Source organism: Crocuta crocuta, unplaced genomic scaffold (genome assembly GCF_008692635.1).
Source record: "Crocuta crocuta isolate KB4526 unplaced genomic scaffold, BGI_CrCroc_1.0 scaffold546, whole genome shotgun sequence".
Lineage (NCBI taxonomy): Eukaryota > Metazoa > Chordata > Mammalia > Carnivora > Hyaenidae > Crocuta > Crocuta crocuta.
Window position 1 is genome coordinate 269,575 of NW_027527441.1, and position 19,819 is coordinate 289,393.

The window sequence follows — 19,819 nt, forward strand, 5'->3', positions numbered from 1 at the left end:
TTTAAAGAAGGAGGTTAGTCAAGAGTACCCTCGCCAGGGTTTGTGATGTGCTTGCAGGTTAAAGCAAAGCCATTTCTGTTAGCAGCCCATCTGGCCTGTACCTGGCATGCAGTGAAGGGTTTAATCCTCCAGAGGAATGGGGGGATGTCAAGGACAGAGATCTGAAGACTAAAGGTATTCCCTTTGAAATGCAGCAACTTTGGTTCTTCCAGTAGCTGTCCACCTTGATGTCTTTCATCCGAAACCACTTCCTACAGGGCAGGAAAGAGAAAAGAGGCACAACAGTGAAGTATTCAATTTCTGCCACATTTCTTTCCATAGGTAGGCATGCTCACTCCCAGGTGTCTCCCAGAAATAGACAGCATGAAAGACGCACACTTCTTGTATACCCCTCTAGCCTTGCAAGATCAGGACTAAGGATGAAAAGCTGCTGACTCAGAAGGATCTGGGCAGGAAGAAATAGTTGCTCTTCATTATTTGAGTTGCTTAGGCTTCTAAACATACCATGCCTTTCTTTAAAACTCAAAGACCGCACCTGCCCCAAGCAAACAGTTATACTGTGGAGTTTCTATGGTTGTGTGAATTTCATCTGCCAGGACTGTAATCAAGGGACAGATTCACATTTCACAAGGACAGTAGGAGCAGTGCCCCCTCTGCCCTGTCATGTGTTTGTCACAAACACAGGCATTATGTAATGCTTATTCTTCAGTTCAGAGTAGATGTTACGGGGTGCATGTATCATATGTATTTGTAGTAATATTCCTAAAAGTTAGACCAGAAGGCCAAGAGGAGGTAAGTTGTTTATCAAGTTCCTTTTAGCTCAGAAAAAAGAAATGCAGTTCTTGAAGATAAACACTTGTGTATCTTTTGCTGAGAAATCTTTATAATTATATTTAATACAAACACAATTCACCTACATTCTATTAAGCAAACCATTTAATTCATTTTGAATCTGTGGTGTTTAGAATCATATTAGAGATGACAAGCCAAATCAAATAACAGACACCAATTCTGTAAAAGGTTAAACTACAACTGGGGTGAGGCTGTTAGTGTTACTGGAGATAAGAGAGCTCTCTAAATCTATTTCTTAAAATCACCATTAATTGACTTATAAATTCCCTTTCAGAGTTACCGTAAATAAGAAAACTGAGATCCTTTAATTATGTCCTATAATCTTCCCAGATTCTAAAAAAGATTGTGAGAAGTCAGGCAAATAGGCTTATAAATACAATAAAACTTACATTTCAATTAACAGCGAGTAAAAGCAGCTACAGAGGTTATCTTCTCCGACTCTTGTCTATATACAGAATAACAGTAATAAAATCCTTTCTTAGTAAGATGCAGCCGTCCACTTTTTATCCATCACGTACATGTAATTGTTAATCAGTTGCTAGTATCTTCTCTCAGGACTAAATGATTCAATTCCAAGGTCATAGCTTCCAGTTCTTTATGTTAGTGACAGGGGTGTCTTTTGGGGGCTCTTAAGTCAGAGCTTAACTTTCTGTGATGCTGGAAATACTCTGTATCTGTGCTGCTCAATGTGATAGCCACTGGCAACGGTGGCTATTAAGCATTTGAAATACGGCTACCGCAAGTAAGGAATGGAATTTTTCACTTAAATCAAGTTAAATTTAAGTATCCACATGAGGTTCGTTGTTACTGGACTGAACAGCAAGCACAGTGCTAGGTAACCCCTAAATTGTGGGTCTAGGAGTTGGGCATGACAACATGGTGGCCGGCATCTGTTGGGGGCTAAAAAAGCGGACGGAATATGGCAGGGTGGGAAGGAGAGGGAATCCATTCCAAATGCTGGCTTGAGGCCTTTTACAGATGCTGGTCACTGGTTCCTTGTTGAGATATAATGAGTGTCCACTGGAGAGCTATGCTTGATGGGGACTCTGAGTTTATAGAAATAAAACTGTGTCTGCCACCAGGCAGCTCATAGTCTAGTGAGAGAGTCAGAACAGTAGGCATCTGATTATGATATAGTACCTGCGTGTTACAAAGGCAGGTATACCTCAGAGGTTAAGGGAAGGCAGAGGGTATAGCTGAAGCAGGTGGGAGGAGAGGTCAGGAAATTAACAGAAGGGATATCTGAGCTGAACCTTGAAGTAAGAACAGGGCTAGCCTCAAGAAAAGGAAGGGGTGCACACTATTAGTGGTGAACGGTGAGTATCTCCACAAAAGGATGGAGATGAGGCAGAGCTGGGGTAGGTTAGGGTAGAAAGTGAGTGTCTGGAGATGATGAAAACGTAGGGCAGTGACCAAATGAGGAATTCGTGCTCTGCTAAGGGCTAGGTATTTTATTTTAAAGCACTGATATTCAGATTTTAAGGTGCGTAAGAATGTTCTGGACACTACATATACTGTGAAGAGTATGAATCTTGTAAACTGAACACGGAGGCACAGGATTCTAACCACATTTCCATGTGGTCTTCAGCAAGTTATTTTCTTTAGGCCTCTATTGCTCAGCTGGGCTTATTCATGGGCAAGCAAAATAGTATGTGACTGTATGTTAACCTCTTTTTTTTGCCAATTCTAGTGTGAGATTAGAAACCAGCACAAATGAGAAGTGTGCTTATTAAAACCACATTAAAGCCACCGAATAACAACAGTGTGGACTCTTCAAAGTATATTTGACTAGGATCTCTAAATCCCCTTTCTGAATGTACAGAGAAGTAAACTGAGGTCAGAGATGAAGGGCCTTGTGCACGGTCACATATTCCTTAGTGGAGAGCTAGGCTCTTTTAACATTTAGAAACTAAATGGCATCATCACAGTAGAAGAGAACTTCAGTTTTAAATCACCATATACCTTATTTATATATGAAAATATGGAGAGATGCCTGGATGGCTCAGCTGGTTAAGCCTCTGCATTTGGCTCAGGTCATGATCTCACCGTTCGTGGGTTCACGCCCCACATTGGGCTCTGTGCTGACATTTCAGAGGCTGGAACCTGCTTTGGATTTTGTGTTCCCCTCTCTATCTGCCCCTCCCCTGCTCACACTCTGTCTCTCTCTCAAAAATAAACATTAAAAAAATTTAAAAAAAGAAAATATGGAGCCCAGTCCCAAAGACAGTCACCTTCCTAAAGCTATAGGGTTAGTGACAGAGCTAAGACTAAAATAGGGCAACTTGACTATGGTCCAGTATTTTTCTACATTTCCCTGCCTTCTATACTATGCTTGATTTTTTTTAGGGTCATGTGAAGGTCGGACTGTTATTAACTCTACCCCATAAATAATTTTTCACTGGTGCAAGATATATATAAAGATGACATAAGACCATCTGTATTTGCCCCACTGTCATGTATACTAAGCATTCCCTGAAATGCAGAATGGAGGACATTAGAAATTTAATAGATGTCTACTTATAATGATCACAGAGGAAAAGGTACCTTTTAAAAATTTCTGCTTTAGGGCCCCCAATTTAAATCTAATCATGATTTATTTGTACTTTTTTTTTTTAGCTTGCTTTCATCTCCACACATTGAACCAACTATCTACAATTAACAGTGTCTCACGATTTTGCACAAAATAATGAGCAATTGTAGTTATTCTGTAACAAAACAAGCAATTATTAAAATGAAGAAGCCCAATAATGAACTAATCATTGTCAAGGCACAACTGGCTTCAGAATTAAAGAAACAAACTCCTGAGTACAAGTTTTAAAATACTCCCCAAATAGAATCAATTGTACTTAGCATAGAGAGCTCCCAGTTTGGCCTGCAACCTATTATAGTCCCCTCAGGGCTGGGCCTTGACATCTGTATTTTTAAAGATGATTCTGATGCCCAGATGAGTCTGAGGATCAGTTAGACAAACAGGTCTGCTGAGCTGATTGTGAGTCACTCTGTGGATACGACACCCCGAGGGTAAGGCATGATCCTCAGTTGAGTTTTTCTATCTGCTTCCTATATGGACCTTATGGTAAATCTCTGGTTCTGTTGTTAAATTGATATCTCCATTAATTAAAATAGAAAACAGGTTCTGGCTGGTTTCTTGGCTATAAAGTATACCCAAAGGCTATGGTTGATCATGGTTCTAGTCTGTCTCCCCTCCTCATTTTGCACTGGGGGCTGCTAGTCATCCAGTTCCCAGAGTTGTGGCCAGGAGAAACCTGGGCTTGGTGCCTCAGTGAGCTCTTTATGCTGATTTAATGAGACAGGCAGCAATATTCAGGTGTGCTTCAGGGATACTAAAACACGCAGGCTGAATTTACATATTTATGAGACAAAACTGTTTGAACTTAAGCATGTGCACACACACACACACACACACACGCAGAAATTGTGTTGCTGTGGTGTTTTCCTTTAAATGCTCTACGTGAACAATATTTCCCAAGGTTGCATTATTGATAAACACAAGAACTACATCTGGAGGAAATCCTTTGAAATTAGATTCTAAATCCACATTAATGCCAAGTAAGTAATGAGTACCGAGAGGTACTGAATAGGAGAGCTGGGAGCAGTGGAGAAGAAAACTAGTCGTTTTTCCTTTTTTCTTTTTTTTTTTTTTTTGTTTTGTTTAAGANGCTTTCCCTATGTCAAGGTTTGTTTGAGCTGTGTGTGTGTGTGTGTGTGCATGTGTATGCATGTGTGTGGCGGGGGGGAGGGAAAGAAATAAAACACAGTAACAAAAACCTAGGTCTTAAAATGTTGCTGTTTTGTAAATATACCATCATTCTTCAACCTTTGGTTTGAAAAGGGGTGATGTCAAACACACACACACATAAAATGGCAGCTCTAATCATCACAAAAACACAGGAGCAGGAAGGACAGAAGTCCTTGGTTGTTCTGTTACTCTCCTCTCACCTTCAGGCAGGTTTTTATTAAACACACGCATACGCACACGCGCGCGCGCGCACACACACACACACACACACCCCAGAAACATATCTGAGCCAATTTAATTCCCCAGGGATAGCTGTAGATGTATTTATCAGATCTTCAAAAACCTGAAACTAAATTATGTCTGACTGAGGTGTACGAAGTATTTTGTTTTTGTCATTCAGAGAAACTGGTACTATTATTCAAATGACATATCCCAGGAGTAAAAGAGAAGCCAGCATAGCAGGCCTGCAGGAGGTATAGGGGACAGGGCATGCCTGGAAAGGGACAACATGTCTGAATGCTGAAACCTTCTGAAGGAATAGTGTTTGGAGGGACCATAACGCTGCCGGACCCTCCCCTGATTCTAAGAGGACAGAAGACTTGGGTCTGGAAACTGTCTTCCTTCCAAGGTTTCCAGTGAGGGGGGAACTTTTAAGTATTTTATTGGACGTAACTTCCCAGCGAGCTATGAATGAAGATGTCCTCATGATCTCCAACCAGGCTTCTTGCTTGGTGAAGAGGACGGTCCTAGTTGGGCACATATGTGTTATTTCTTTGAGAAATGAAAGATGCGCTGAAGTAAATATAGCAACTATTGCAGCCAAGCTCCTATCTATTTCCAAATCACGACAAATACTTTTATCACAGCGATAATGGAGGCAAATTCCAGAATAGGCAATTTCGGCAGAATTGCTTCTTGAAAAATGACATATTACTTTTGATTAAGAAGTCAGGGTTCCATCAGAGTTATAGAACATTGGTCATCCCTGTATATAATCAGCTTACACCACACAAGTTAGGGGAGCTAATATTAACGTGTGAAGTCTACTAGAGTTTCAAAAAGTAAACTGTGGCTAAGGCTTTCCTAAAGTGGAGGGTTTTAATAGGTTAGTAACTATAGAATTTTCCCCTCCAATTAAATATTGCAGATGATGCCACGAAAAATATGACACAGATTATCTAGGATATTAAGGCGCTTTAAATGAACCTGTGTAGAAGGTCTTAAACATGTTCACCTAGTAAGGTAAAAATCCAGAAAGTTAGATGCTTTCACAAAAAGAAAACCCAGACACTAAGGCTGCAGAGTAAATGACTGTCCCAAAAAGGTACACATTACGTTTTAATCTTTCTGTGGGCCAGAAAAGTTATTCAACCAAGGCTGACTCTCTCTCACAACCCCAGGGGGAAGCATGGCCTTTGCCTCTCATGACAGCTGTCACATACATCCTGTCAACAACTACAACCAAACCCAACTTTAAAATCAGCTTTATTTGACATAATAGGAGAGAACCACTGGAGGTAAATAGATTATGACAAATGGGGTCAAAAGGATTTCCACTGGAAAACATTTCTCTAAAGCAAAATTAACGTGTTTTAAGAAGTATCTCTAAGTGATGACATAAAGATATTTGGATTCAATTTAGAGGGAGAATGCCCTTTTCCCTAGTACTGATGAAGAAGTTGTATATTACCCACAGGAAAGGGGAGTGGTTTGAAAAGCTGTGTTTAGGGCCTCATTTTCCTGACTTCCACTGCGGTTCATAGTCATCTGTGAACAGTTGAGCTGTTGTAGAATCTGGTAGCAATCACCAGGAATGAAAATAGATGATCTGAAAGTCACTTAGTTTTTTTCTTTAGGCAAATGTCTAACTCACTGGTATGTAATAATATACATGAGTATTATTCAAAGCGAGACCAAGCTGGTTGTGAGGGCCGACTTCCAAAGCAGTTGTTATGAATGGGTCCTCCCAGGGACACTGATTGGCAGTGGGTTACCCCTACGAGTCCGGGGGCTGGAAATCCTCTAAGGCACCCACCCCATGTTCCCTCTAGTTGACTCAACCTTCAAAATCTAGCTGAATTACTAAACATTAAATTTGAGTCATGTTGCATTTTACAACTATTCAATGGTAGTAAGGATCTCAGTTCATTCTTTGTTTTGGTTTGTATTTTGAGAGAAAGAGAGAGTATGAGCAGGGGAGAGGCAGAGAGAGAGAGAAGCTCAAGCAGGCTCCACTCCTAGTGTGGAGCCTGACATGGGGCTTGATCTCATGAATCATGAGATCATGAACTGAGGTGAAATCAAGAGTTGGAAGCTTAACTGACTGAGCCACCCAAGCGCTCCACATTCTTTTTTTTTTTAATTTTTAATGTTTGTTTATTTTGAGAGACAGAGAAAGAGAGTAAGCCAGAGAGGGGCAGAGAGAGCGAGGGAGAGAGAGAATCCTGAGCAGGTTCCAAGTTGTCAGTGTAGAGCTCAATGTGAAGCTCAAACTCATGAACTGTGAGATCATGACCTGAGCTGAAACCAAGAGTTGGATGCTTTAACTGATTGAGCCACCCAGGTGCCCCTCATTCTTTGTTTTTGATTGCCAAACATCTGTTATGTATTTTAACTTGAAAAATGATCTTATCAGGGGTGGTGAAAGCAGGTGAAGATTATCAAAGAGCTATCATAGAATGAGATTTAACTACTCCCATTGAAATTCTTTCCTGTACAAAATGGCACCCCTCTGAAAAAGCCTTTTTATGAGCAGCCATATAAGTGTGACTTTAAAAATTTTTTTTTAACATTTATTTATTTTTGAGAGAGAGAGAGAGCAAGCACAAGCAGGGGAGACACAGAATTTGAAGAAGCCTTCAGGCTCTGAGCTGTCACCACAGAGCCTGACCTAGGGCTTGAAGTCACAAAATGTGAGATCATGACCTGAGCCAAAGTCAGACGCTTAACCGACTGAGCCACCCAGGGCCCCTAAGCCTGCCTTTCAAAATGACCTGTGCTACTTAAGAGATAGTCAGGGAAGGTTTGGGAGCACAGGCTGGCACTGTGTCACCTTTACTGGCTTATGCTCAGGATTTGGGTTGCTGTAGCGCTTCTATTGGTAAACATGAGTTTTCCAGTTCAGTGTCTTAAAAGCTAGTTACTGTGGAAATGCTCTGCATAATGGACTTAATGATCCAGAACTGGAATAGCAGGGATCTGGGATGAGGTATGCCAGGAGGCATAGGCTATTTATATATGGACAAAGCTTACATAGGCACTTCTGCATTATCCTGGCTATTAATAAGCTCACACTCTTCTGCCGGTAGCTAATTTAAAATGAATCTTATTTGATTGAAAGCACCCAAAATGGAAAGGAACCTTGAACTATCTCTGCCTTAGTAGTCTTAATTATTAACAGACTATGTATCCAGGATATAATATGACTGCCTGCTGATAGGTATGATTTATAATCATTGTTCCCTAACTACAACTTTTGGGTGGTTCAAGCAATTTTCGCACTTCCTCCCACACATCAGATAACTCTTGTTCCTGTGGCTCATGCCATTCTACTTTCCTGACATGGCGTTCCTTTCTCTTTTGCTACTAAGTCACACCCATTCATGAAGGTTCACAAAGGTGGTCTCAGAGACTGTTCTCCGATATCTCTCTTGCAATTGGGTTTCTGTTTTCTTTCTTTTTTTGTCTTTATTTATTTATTTTTGAGAGAGAGAGAGTATATGAGCATGAGCCAGGGAGGGGCAGAGAGGGGAGACACAGAAACCAAAGCAGGCACTGGGCTTGGAGCTGTCAGCACAGAGCCCACCGCGATGCACCAACTCATGAACCGCGAGATCATGACCTGATCCAGGGTCAGATGCATAACCAACTAAGCCACTCATGCACCCTGGGACCTCTGATTTCTGAATTCTTTTTTTTTTTTAATGTTTTATTTATTTCTGAAAGATAGAGACAGCATGTGCAGGGGAGGGTCAGAGAGAGAGAGGGAGATACAGAATCTGAAACAGGCTCCAGGCTCTGAGCTGACAGTCAGCACAGAGTCCTACATGGGGCTCAAACCCACAAACTGTGAGATCATGACCTGAGCCAAAGTTGGATGCTTAACCGACTGAGCCACGAAGGTGCCCTTGTTTTCTGCATTCTGACGACATTTCTAGTCCGTTTATGATTCATCACACAGTGTTCTCTATATGTGTTTATTTAACCCTTCTCTCGAGTGCCAAGTACCTCATGTCCTTGGGGAACTCAGCACATCCTTAGATGTACAGTAACACAACTCTTGCTTCAAGATAGGTATCCCCAGCAAGCCAGTCGTGTGGCTTCATTGTGCTGACCCTCAGCAACAAAATTCCCTACTGATACCGATCTTTAGGAAACCACATGCTTTCATGACACCAAAAGAATTCTAGAGAAAAGGCTGACCTGAAATGCCCAAGGGGTATTGTCCACACAGTAGACTCTCAAATTGTAATCCAGAGAGTTACAGGACATGCAGCCAAAAACCGCCACCTTGAGTTGCTTCACGGCACAGTCTGTGATTGGTTCTCCGGTGAGGGCATATGTCCCAAAGCTGTCCAGGAGCACATGGCATGCAAAGGGGTCCAAAAGGCAATAACAGGATGTCGATTCATCTTCCACTGACATCACTTCCTGTTGGGAAAAGGTGTGTTAACTCTCAGCTTGGAGAGAAGATGTGATTTAACAATGACTTTGCATGGTCATATACAATCTTTTTCAGAATATTTTTACTGTCCTATTTTTCTGGATGTTAAATGCTCTTTTTCTCTCAAAATACATTGTAACTGTTTATATTGGGAACTTAAAGAGTTATATTAAGTCATATAGAAATTCTATAGGTTACAACAAACTTCATTTCCAGAGTTCTCCTTTTTTTTCAGCAATTTGTTCAGTGCTGAATTTATGAAAATCTTTAACAGCAAAAAGTAAACTTTGTTTTCAAAAAAGTCTATTCTGAAAATCTCTTCCAATATCCTGAAAGTAATACTTATTTTTTTCAAATATTTTATCCTCTTTGTACTGAATTCATTCGTGAGGGGCCATTAAAGAAATAGTTTCAATAAGAGGGCCTAGAATATTTCCCCATCCCTGATAAGAACTTTGGTGTGTGTGACTGGTTGGGTAGAAGATAAATATAACACCATCTGGATGAAGAACTTGTGAGGAAGTGCCCAACAGAAAAACTAAAATGGTAAAAATCAAGGCAAAGCAAACCATAATGGAAAAGACAGCGAAACTTGGCCCCTTTATGAAGCCCACGGAACTTCATGCCTGGGAAATGTGCCCCTAGCTGTACTAGGACTGAGGAAATAGCAGAATGCATTTTCAACAAAGAGGACTGGGCCAGTTTCAGAGATAGCTGGGCAGGGTAAATGTAATCCATTGTAGCAACTGCGAATTTTCTTCTCGGAAAGAAACAAGATTTTCCTTTTACTCCGTTTGCTGGAAGCACCTCCTGGGAGGAAAGATCCCAAGGCTAGAGGAAGCAGGTCATTGTGTTCCAGCAAGATAATTCACCTGCTTTCATGCAAACTGACTTCACACAGACATAAAAGGAATCCCTATCAGACAGATAAATCAGAGGTTTCACTTAAAATAGTAATTCCACTGCAATCTCTGCCATGTCTGTCTCTCTTGTTGTTACCCTTCCTCATATGCTTCCTTGTTTTCTTGTCTCTTCTGTTCTTTCCTGTGCTGTATCTCTCTCAAATGTACTCCTATACGAAGGGAGACAGACACTCAATAATTTTCAATGCATTCATTAACTCACCAAAATATAGTTAGCCAACTATTGTGTTGCTGAACATTTCAACATGTTATAATCCCTAGGATGGTAAAGTCAGAGAGAAGTTTCTTTTACGAACACCACCTGGGCGCCCTGAGCCTTCTCTCTGTCTCCACAGAGGCCACAGGGAAAGTCCATTTAGACAGGGACATGGTCTGGGAGGAGGGACAGGAGTAAAGGTGTTATGGACCAAGGATGGGCACATAAGGGTAACCTATCTGTGTGAGTGAATACAGACAAGTGATGTATTCTAAAGCCAAACAGAAAAGCCCTGGATTCTCTCTTGCCTCTCTTTTCCAATACCATGGAGAAACACTAGCCAGTATCTTGAGGATGTTGTAAAACACAAACCACCAACCATTTGAAAATGCGAGAAAATGCTTACAGATTTCACAGCAGCCTCCTGTTAAGAGAGGGTAAGGTTAAATCTATCCCATAGGTGAATGCCAAATCCCATTTTTTATTTTTTTCATTAGTATTGTTTTTTATAAATAGATTAAATAGATTATAAATAGATTTTATAGATTATATAAAATATATAGATTATATAATAGATTATAGATTTTAATAGATTACAAATAGATTTTATAAATAAAATCTCTCCCACCCCCATCAGCCCTCAGTTTGTTCTCAGCATTCAAGAGTCTCTCATGGTTTGCCTCCCTCCCTCTCCCCAACTATTTTTCCCCTTCTTCTCCCTCATGGTCCTCCATTAAGTTCCTCCTAATCCAGCTATATATGCAAACATACGGTATCTGTTCTTCTCTGCCTGACTTATTTCGCTCAACATAACACCCTCAAGTTCCATCCATGTTGTTACACATGGCTAGATTTCATTCTTTCTCATTGCCATGTAGTATTCCATTGTATAGATAAACCATATCTTCTTGATCCATTCATCACTTGATGGATACTTAGGTTCTTTCCATGTTTTGGCTATTGTGGAGAGAGCTGCTATGAGCATTGGGGTACATGTGCCCCTATGCATCAGCACTCCTGTATCCCTTGGGTCAATTGGTAGCAGTGCTATTGCTGGGTCATAGGGGACTTCTATTGTTAATTTTTTGAGGAACCTCCACACTGTTTTCCAGAGGGGCTGCACCAGTTTACATTCCCACCAACAGTGTAGGAGGGTGCCCGTTTCTCCACATCCTTGCCAGCATCTATAGTCTCCCATTTTTTAAAAAAGAAGAATAGGGTCTCACCTCCCACTTGCCTTGCTGCGTCCTCTTCTTTAAATGGATGTTCCAGTGCTCAGAACTGACGTCTGCACAGTGTGGTATGGTCAATGCAAAGGGCGTGGTGACAGTCATGTCTGGGGGGCCACAGGTGACTTCAGGACTCAGGAGCACCTCAGATCCATCTGACTGGAGGCTTTATGGTTGGGAAAGGAAACAAGAAGCATGTCAAGGAGGGGGTATGTTTCAATGAGAATTTAGTTACAGACTAGAGTTTTCTTCAGGCTGAGCCAAACTGTTTCCCAGGATTCGCTCCTGCATGGTGCCACGCATGCACAGGCCTGGTCTGGGCAACAGCCATTTATCCTGAACTGCTCAAGCACACGGATGGAGGTTAGCTCGGGTTTCAAATCTAGGCTGTGACAAAATGACAAGTGCTTCTTCAGAAATATAGGGCAGAAGAGAAGAAAGCAAAGACCTGGCTGGGGTCACACACAACTACTGAATCCTTATTCTCATTGATAACGTTATTAATGACCAAGGCCGAGAGTTTATAGGAATGAATGATTCCTTCCTCCCAACAACACACTGTACAAATATTTTTAATGCTAGTAAGTGATAAAACAACTTATTATGGAATGAAGCAACACTTCAAATATACCCACGTTGAGTACATCACCTGTGCTTTTGAAAGCCTTTGTTTTCTGCCAACGTGCAAACACACAGGTTATATGGTGATAGCACAGGAGAGAGTTATAAATGTGAGTCATCAAAAACATCAATATACATCTTTCAATTCTTTCCTATTTTAGTTCCAAAGTCAAAGTCATTCCACCCAAACCCAATGTTCAGATTTTTCTGTATTGTGAGTTATTCACACTGGGAACACAGAGTCATGAAACCAGTAAAAGAAAGTGAAATTTAATTAGAGGGAAATGATATCACTGAATGTTTCTTTCATTTTCTTGTCTTTTGGTTTTAATCTCTGCCCCCAAATGACATGAAGAACCCAAAAGTCTGCTCATTCTTCCCCAACTGTTTGTGTTTTTGAACTGATTTTTTTTTTTTTTTGGAGGGGGTCTCTATTTTTCACATGTAAGAATACAGTGTTACAGAATCTAGTCAAAGCAATTTAGGACTCTCATGAACAATGCTACATGAGAGAGAGGATTGTCATTATTACTGAAATTTTCTCTTACCCAGCCCAGGAAGGGCATTTAAATATGTCACCCCTCATCAAAAAAGCAATTCCTTGAACAAGATAAAAATGAAATTTAGCAATAAAAGATACCACCTTTTCCACGATCTTGTATAAACAGTTTTTCTAGGAATATATCTAACATGTTATTAATTTCTGAATTGCTTTAGTTGATACTGCTTGTTCTCTCTCAAGATAGGAATGGCTACCCTGTAGCTCATGATCCATATTGTGCCACTGGAAAAGAAGTCCAGGTGTATAAGTGGGCGGGAGCATCTTCTATTCCCTGTATCTAAAACAGGTCTGAATGTGAATACAGTATGCCCCTCCTTATCCAGAAAGCCCTGAAGCTGGATTTAAAATTTTCAGTCTTCCACCTAGGCAACTAGAGTCCAAAGTGGACAATTTCCCCCGTACAACCAGGGCTCAGAGTGCACTGAAAATATGTCTGCATTTACTTTTAAGCAGAGCAGCGAGCAAGGTGGGCAAGGTTGGAAAGTAGTGTACTAGCAAGAACAAATGCTCCCTGAACAGCCTAGAACAATATACTTGAGGTTCAGGGTGGGGTGGGGGGGATGTAAAATTCCAGTGTGAACTACAAGCTGCACGAAGTGGCAGCCTGTATGTGAATGCTTGCCAGTGGCCATTAGAGAAGGTTAAGTGCTTTCTGTGTAATTGCTGCTTGCATTCATCACAGGCAGGAAAGGCAGGGATGCTTATGAGTGACCGATGACAAGCTCTCCTAAAAGAAAGATTTAATTGCTTTCAGAGAATCATCCCCCTTGTTGAACATATTGTTCAAACATATGGGAATTTGGGGAATTATTTAATGCCAAATGAACTGAAATCAGCTAATTAGATGAACTCTCACACTCGTGAATAGCAAGGCTCTTTCCGTACTAACTTAAACAGCATTAGGAATCAGAGGCGGAGCATGGCGAGTCTTCAGCAGAGCAGGGAATAGGAGCTTTGCATTAAATAGGTGCTGGGCATTTCCACAAGTGCAAAGGAAGTAAATCAAGATTTATATCTAATCTTCCTTCAGTGAAAACAGTGTCTGTGGGTGTTGGTCTCTGGCAAAGGAATGAAACTTAAATCTCACCATTTTTCTTCCCCATGATTAATAATCAGGTGTCCCTTCCTGCCATCTTCTACCTATGGCAATCAGGGAGATTTACAAATATTAATTAAAGCTCGTGACACCTGTGGAGGCAGGTGTTAACCGCATAAGGTCACAGAGAAGTTGCCAAAGTGATGAGCTGTAAAATAAACCCTAAATTTCTGGCTCCATGTGGGCTCCTGCTCTCTGTGACCAGATGCACTTTCCTTCCCTTTAACCACTAGCAGATTTCTGGTCCGATGGTTGGCTCTTGTGACATCTCAAGTAAAGATAGGGGGAAAATGGAGTTCAAGTGTAGTCATGGATACAAACTTAGGTCATTTGAGGACAGAGGTCTGGGGAGAGAAGTCTTTAACTGGACCTGAGCAAAATAAAGATTTACAAGCATAGTATGGATGGCATTTCAGTTTTCCCATAGTACATATGACAAGGATGTGTTCATGCTCTTGCCAGGAAAACAAAATGGCAACACGGTTTTCTAAAATTGTTGTGAGCTAATGATAACGGTGAATAACACCAGTGACTTCAGGGTCATCATATGAGCCACCATTGTGCATCACAGACTCTAGTATAGATGGGAAAGTCTGGTTGTGTTTGACTTTTGCTACCTGTCCTTTTCCTTGTGTTTGATCCACCCACCCACCCATCCATCCATCCATCTGCCGGCATATTGATGAACACTTATGGATATAAAAAGATTAATAATTTGAGAGCCAGTACTGCGTAGCCAAGTGGCTTGTTGGACAAGTGTATGGAAACAAGGCTATGACTTTAGATTTCTGCTTCCACAGTGCAGCTGAGGGCTCTGAGGAAAGCTCTGCCAGCTTTACAGGGTTGATGCCCCCAGCCACAAGATACCCATGGTGGGAAAGGGTGTTTCCAACGGCCACAAGAGCATTTTGCCCCATAGTCTGGTAAGACAGAAAGGCTCACACTGTTACTTTATTTAGTTCCAGAAAGGGAAACCATGAGAAGAGTAGTTGCAGAGAACATAGGAAAAGTCAATAAAAAATTGTGCTAAGGTCCTACTTGTGTCCTCCCTGTGCACTTCAGAGCGTTGTCCCGGAGACCACATCCCTAGTGGCAGAAGGGAAAGCCAGGCTTTTCTGAGCCTCACTTTCCTTATGTGCAAAATAACACCCACTCTAAGATTGTTGAGAGCTTAAAAAAAAAAAGGTATAAAAATCACCTAATATGTGCTCAGTGGGTGGAGGTTCTGCTTCTCCAACCCTGAATGCCCACCTTTCCTGCCTCTTTAAGAGTCTTATTTTCACAGCAACTGTGCTTTTTGAGATGGCTAATTGAGTCAATCAATCGTCATTATAACGAGATATGCTTTAACAAACATTTCACGGCTTTAGAGATGTGCACTATTTAAGGTAATTTAAGGCACATTGGCCATCCTTCCATCCTTACCTCCCACAGTCAGTCCTCAGCTCGGCAACCAGCAGAATCCCACTGAAAATACCAACGTGTTCCCACCTCCAGGATTCACAGCTGTTCTGCTGTTCTGGAGTGCTGGGGGCTGCCTGGAAATTTTCATCCAGCTAGCCACACGATCAGCTCCTTCATGCCCTTCAGGTCTTTGGTCAGTGATGCCTACTAGTGAGGCATTCCCCAATCCATTCCCAACACCAAAGCTGGTCTTCACTTGTCTCCACAATACTTACTATCCTTTAATGCAATACACCGTTTGCATATTATGTTTATTTTTGTCTCCCACAAACAAGAATGTAAGCCCTATGGGGCCAGGGATTATTTTTTCCTTTTCATCATTGTCTATATGCCACTGGTAAGCACTCAGAAATATTTCTTGAGAAGGACAGAAGAGCCAGCTTGTAGTGGTCCCTACCGGTCAAAAACTGGAACATTTTGGGTATTAGAATAAATAATGGTAGTATAGGATTATAACCCATTGACTAACAGAAGTCATGAAATCTATGGATATGAATGAATAAGGGAAAACTGTTCTCTGCAACACAAAGCCAGTTAACAAATGTTAGAAACCATGTGGTAACCGATCATATTAATACTTGATTCAGGGGCACCTGGGTGGCTCAGTAGGTTAAGCATCTGACTTCGGTTCAGGTCATGATCTCACAGCTTGTGGGTTCGAGCCCTGTGTCGGGCTCTGTGCTGACAGCCAGCTCAGAGCCTGGAGCCTGTTTCAGATTCTGTGTCTCCATCTTGCTCTGACCCTCCCCTGCTCACTCTCACTCTCTCTTTCTCTCTCAGAAATAAATAAAACATTTAAAAAAAATACTTGATTCAGTCAGGAATTATGAATGGATGGTAGTCTATTTGGTGAATATTTAGAAAGTAGTAAAGAACTCTATATAGGGTTTGAAAGTGTCTTCCCACAAAGTACTTACTAATCACAAAGGGTAAAATACTACTCTACAGCGCAGAATCTTGATGGACAGTACTTACCCTAAGTTATCAAAGTCAATATCGGTGATGAGATGATGGACAGAGAACATATTTCCCGAAATGACACAGTGAAAAGAACTTAGCATCTGTCTGTAACATTCCTGCCAATAACATATAAACTGAGTCTAACCACAGGAAACTATCAATCAGACAAGTCCCAATTGAGGGACACTGGGCAAAAGAACTGATCTGCACTCTTAAATTAAAACTGTCCATGTCATAAAATAGAGAGACAGACTTAGGAACTGCTCCAGATTACAGAAGAATAAAAGGCACATGGCAGTAGATATAAAGGATGTTATTTGGAAACAGGAGAAATGTGAATAGGTTGGGGTAGATAATAGAATGGTAACAATGTTAATTTCCTGATTTGGAGAATTGTGCTGTGGTTACATAAGATAATTCCTTTTTTGGATATACAGACTGAAGTAGGTAGGGGTGAAAGGACATCTTGTTCATAATGGTTACAAGAATACATATGTATATGTGGAAGTTTGTAGATAGGTATTTTGTGTGTATATGCACAGATGTACACATATGGAGAGAGAGCAGAATACAGCAAACTGGTAAGATGTCAACACTGGTGAATATGGGTATGAGATGGCTAGAAATGGTATTATTCTTGCAATCCTTAAGTTTGAAGTTGTGTCAAAAATAGTTTATTTTGAAATGAATGGATGAAGGAATGAATGGAGATAGAGGCCCAGGGAAAATTTTTCTAGACTTCTTACAATGAAATCAGTAAGGTCACTGACTTCTGCATAAATGTGTGCGGGTGATGGGTGCTGCTGCTGGTGGGGCAGCGATGGTCCAAGCTTGGTCACAATGGCCATACCAGCCAGCCGTGTAGTGACTATCATTCTGCACCACCCACCCGCACACCACTGGAAACGAAGATCATGCTGAACAAGGTCAGCTCCGAGGTGGCAATGGCTAACCCCTGCAGGTCTAGAGGTGGATCTGTGCACATTTTGTTCTCAATGTATCTTGACCTGACTCTGGACTAGGAATGTGTCACTCTCTTCAAGGAAAACAACCAGCTCCACATTTTGAGATGAGATTTTCATTGTTGTTGTCTGCCATGCTGCGCTTGATAATTACTGCTCCCACCTTTGCTCCTTATAGTCTATATTATAGATTAATGTAGGTTTGATCACCTTTACCCAGTGTATCACTCAGGAATGCAGGCAGGAGAGTAATGATAGTTTTACTATGCCAGACCCTGGGTCGATACATAATTAAATCATATTTTAATGGAGTAGACATAAAGGGCAGATGGATGGAAGCTGTACTTAGTCTTAAAATTAGAGCTCAGGAAACAAGGTAGCTCCAGCCTTCTACGGTTGCCTACCCAAGAAGATATACACTGTTAACTATTGTACTCTTTTTCTCTTTTCATTAAAACCCTCCTATATTGACCTGAATGTTAACATTGCTGTGGATGAAAATCACAGGGCTTGGGTTTATTATTTCTGTTGTTTTATTTGAGTCAGACACTTGTCTCATTCTCCTGCTCTGGCCAGACCTTTCAAATAAGCCCCAGGAAAATGACATCATAGAACCTCCCACAGAAATGGAACCCTGAAAGCCGGTGTGGCTCATCAGTCAACCCCAACCAGGTCACCTGAGGACTTTTGTTCCATAACTGCCATGTGTGATTTAAGAAAAGACTTTTGGAAAGGGAGAATAGAGGGTGAAGAGCAGAACAGAGGAAAAAGAGAGAAGTTAAGCAAAATCTCTTTATCACAGTAGATTCCTCGAAGGTTTTTGGTCCTGAAATTATAAAGTGGTTCATAAGTCTTTGAGAAGCTATTCAAAATTATTATTTTTTTTAAGTTTTTTAAAAAATTTATTTCTAGGAGAGAGAGAGAGAGAGACAGCGTGAGCAGGGGAGGGGCAGAGAGAGAGGGAGACACAGACTCCGAACTATTCTGAGCTGGCAGTCAGCACAGAGCCCGACGCGGGGCTCGAACCCACGAGCCGCGAGATCATGACCTAAGCGAAAGTCGGACGCTTAACTGACTAAGCCACCCAGGTGCCCCAAGCTATTCAAAATTATACTTGTGGACACCAGCAATTAAGAGTTTGAGTTTGTATTTCTGGGACAGAGCCAAGGAACCAAAGCTTTTTCTTTTCTTCTTCATATGCAAGGTAGCCCCGGCACTAACATTTGAGAAAAGTTGTGTAGATCTTGAGAAAACAGCCAGAGTTACACCTCACACAGTGGGGGCTTGGTGACTGTCCAATACAGAGAGGGCAGATTTCTAAAATGCCAGTTGGAGGCTGGTCAAGGTAAAGTACTCAGTCTTAAGGATTTGGATGATGCTATTGTGGTGGAAAAGACATCCACATGGGGACTGTCCTACACCTGTTTCTAAACAGTGTGTGGATTGATAAGCAAGGATGTCAGGTTGGTTAGCAGGAATTGGAGATAATGCTATAGCTCATCAAGCCATTATATTCTATTAGTTGGGGTGGGGAAAGGAGCAGTTAGATTGTGGATTACAACAAGTGACAAGCACAATTCACTGAGGATAGAAGCATAAGGCTCAACCAGGAAAGGGTTTAAAGATCTGGGTCACCCACGCGGTATTATCTGAAATAGGATCACAGCAGGGGAGATGGCACATGGGGCGATGGGTGGGAGGGGAATTAGAGTTGGCACCAGAGCACATATGTGAGTTTGCTGTGATGTGAGCAATACCACACTGAGAGATTAAACTGTTTGCATATGTTAAACGGCTTTAGTTTACATACACATGCATAGGTGTTTACCAATTAATATACTAAAGGAATCACAAATCATGTGTAAACCACTAGCTCCTAGATACAATTTAAGGCTCATCTTTCATGCAGTGTCAGGCTTGTGTTCAGCTTGTTTACCAGAAGTGGAATGACAGCTCATTGAGACACTTTACAGTGATAGGCAACGGGGCTGTGTCTATCTATGTGGCACACAGCTAAAACAGTTTTATGCCGACTCGATTTTCTGTTCATTTACATTTTGAATGGGAGGAACCAGACTCTTCTGGACTAACCCCTGAGTCTTATTTCTAGGATCATTTTATTTGAGGCTGGGAAAGGACCTATGAGTTATCAGTCCCCATACCATCGTTGTGCAGATGAGGAAACACAGGACATACCATGAGGTGGACTGACACAGCCAAAGTCACACCTCACTTGAGACAGAGCGGGGACTAGAATTTCCTGTCCTGTTAGTGGTGGTGGTGGTTGAGGGTTATGTGCAGAGGCAGTCAGTGGAAGGAATGGATGTTCCTCAGGATACATCCCCCAAACCTGACATTTCTAAGGTAAAACAGTGGCATGAGAGTTAGGAGGTTGTATTTGTAGGGACCGAGACTTAAGAAAGCAGGGCACTGAGGTACCCTGGTTGTAACAGAAGCTTGTGGTAGTTTCCCACTGTTGCTGTACCACAGACTTACTGGCTTAAAACAACACAGATGTTTTATCATGCAGT

The 19,819-nt window shown here is 41.4% G+C and overlaps 1 protein-coding gene across 1 annotated transcript in view; it reads right to left on the minus strand.

Moving 5' to 3' along the window:
• Positions 1–19,819, minus strand: part of UNC5D (unc-5 netrin receptor D) — a 236,217-nt gene that overhangs the window by 28,209 nt on the left and 188,189 nt on the right. Inside the window, exons 12-14 of the mRNA XM_077760653.1 lie at positions 11,621–11,789; positions 9,035–9,262; positions 102–251 (exon numbers count right to left, since the gene is read on the minus strand). Of these exons, the coding sequence (XP_077616779.1) occupies positions 102–251; positions 9,035–9,262; positions 11,621–11,789 (547 nt within the window). The remainder of the gene's footprint in view (positions 1–101; positions 252–9,034; positions 9,263–11,620; positions 11,790–19,819) is intronic.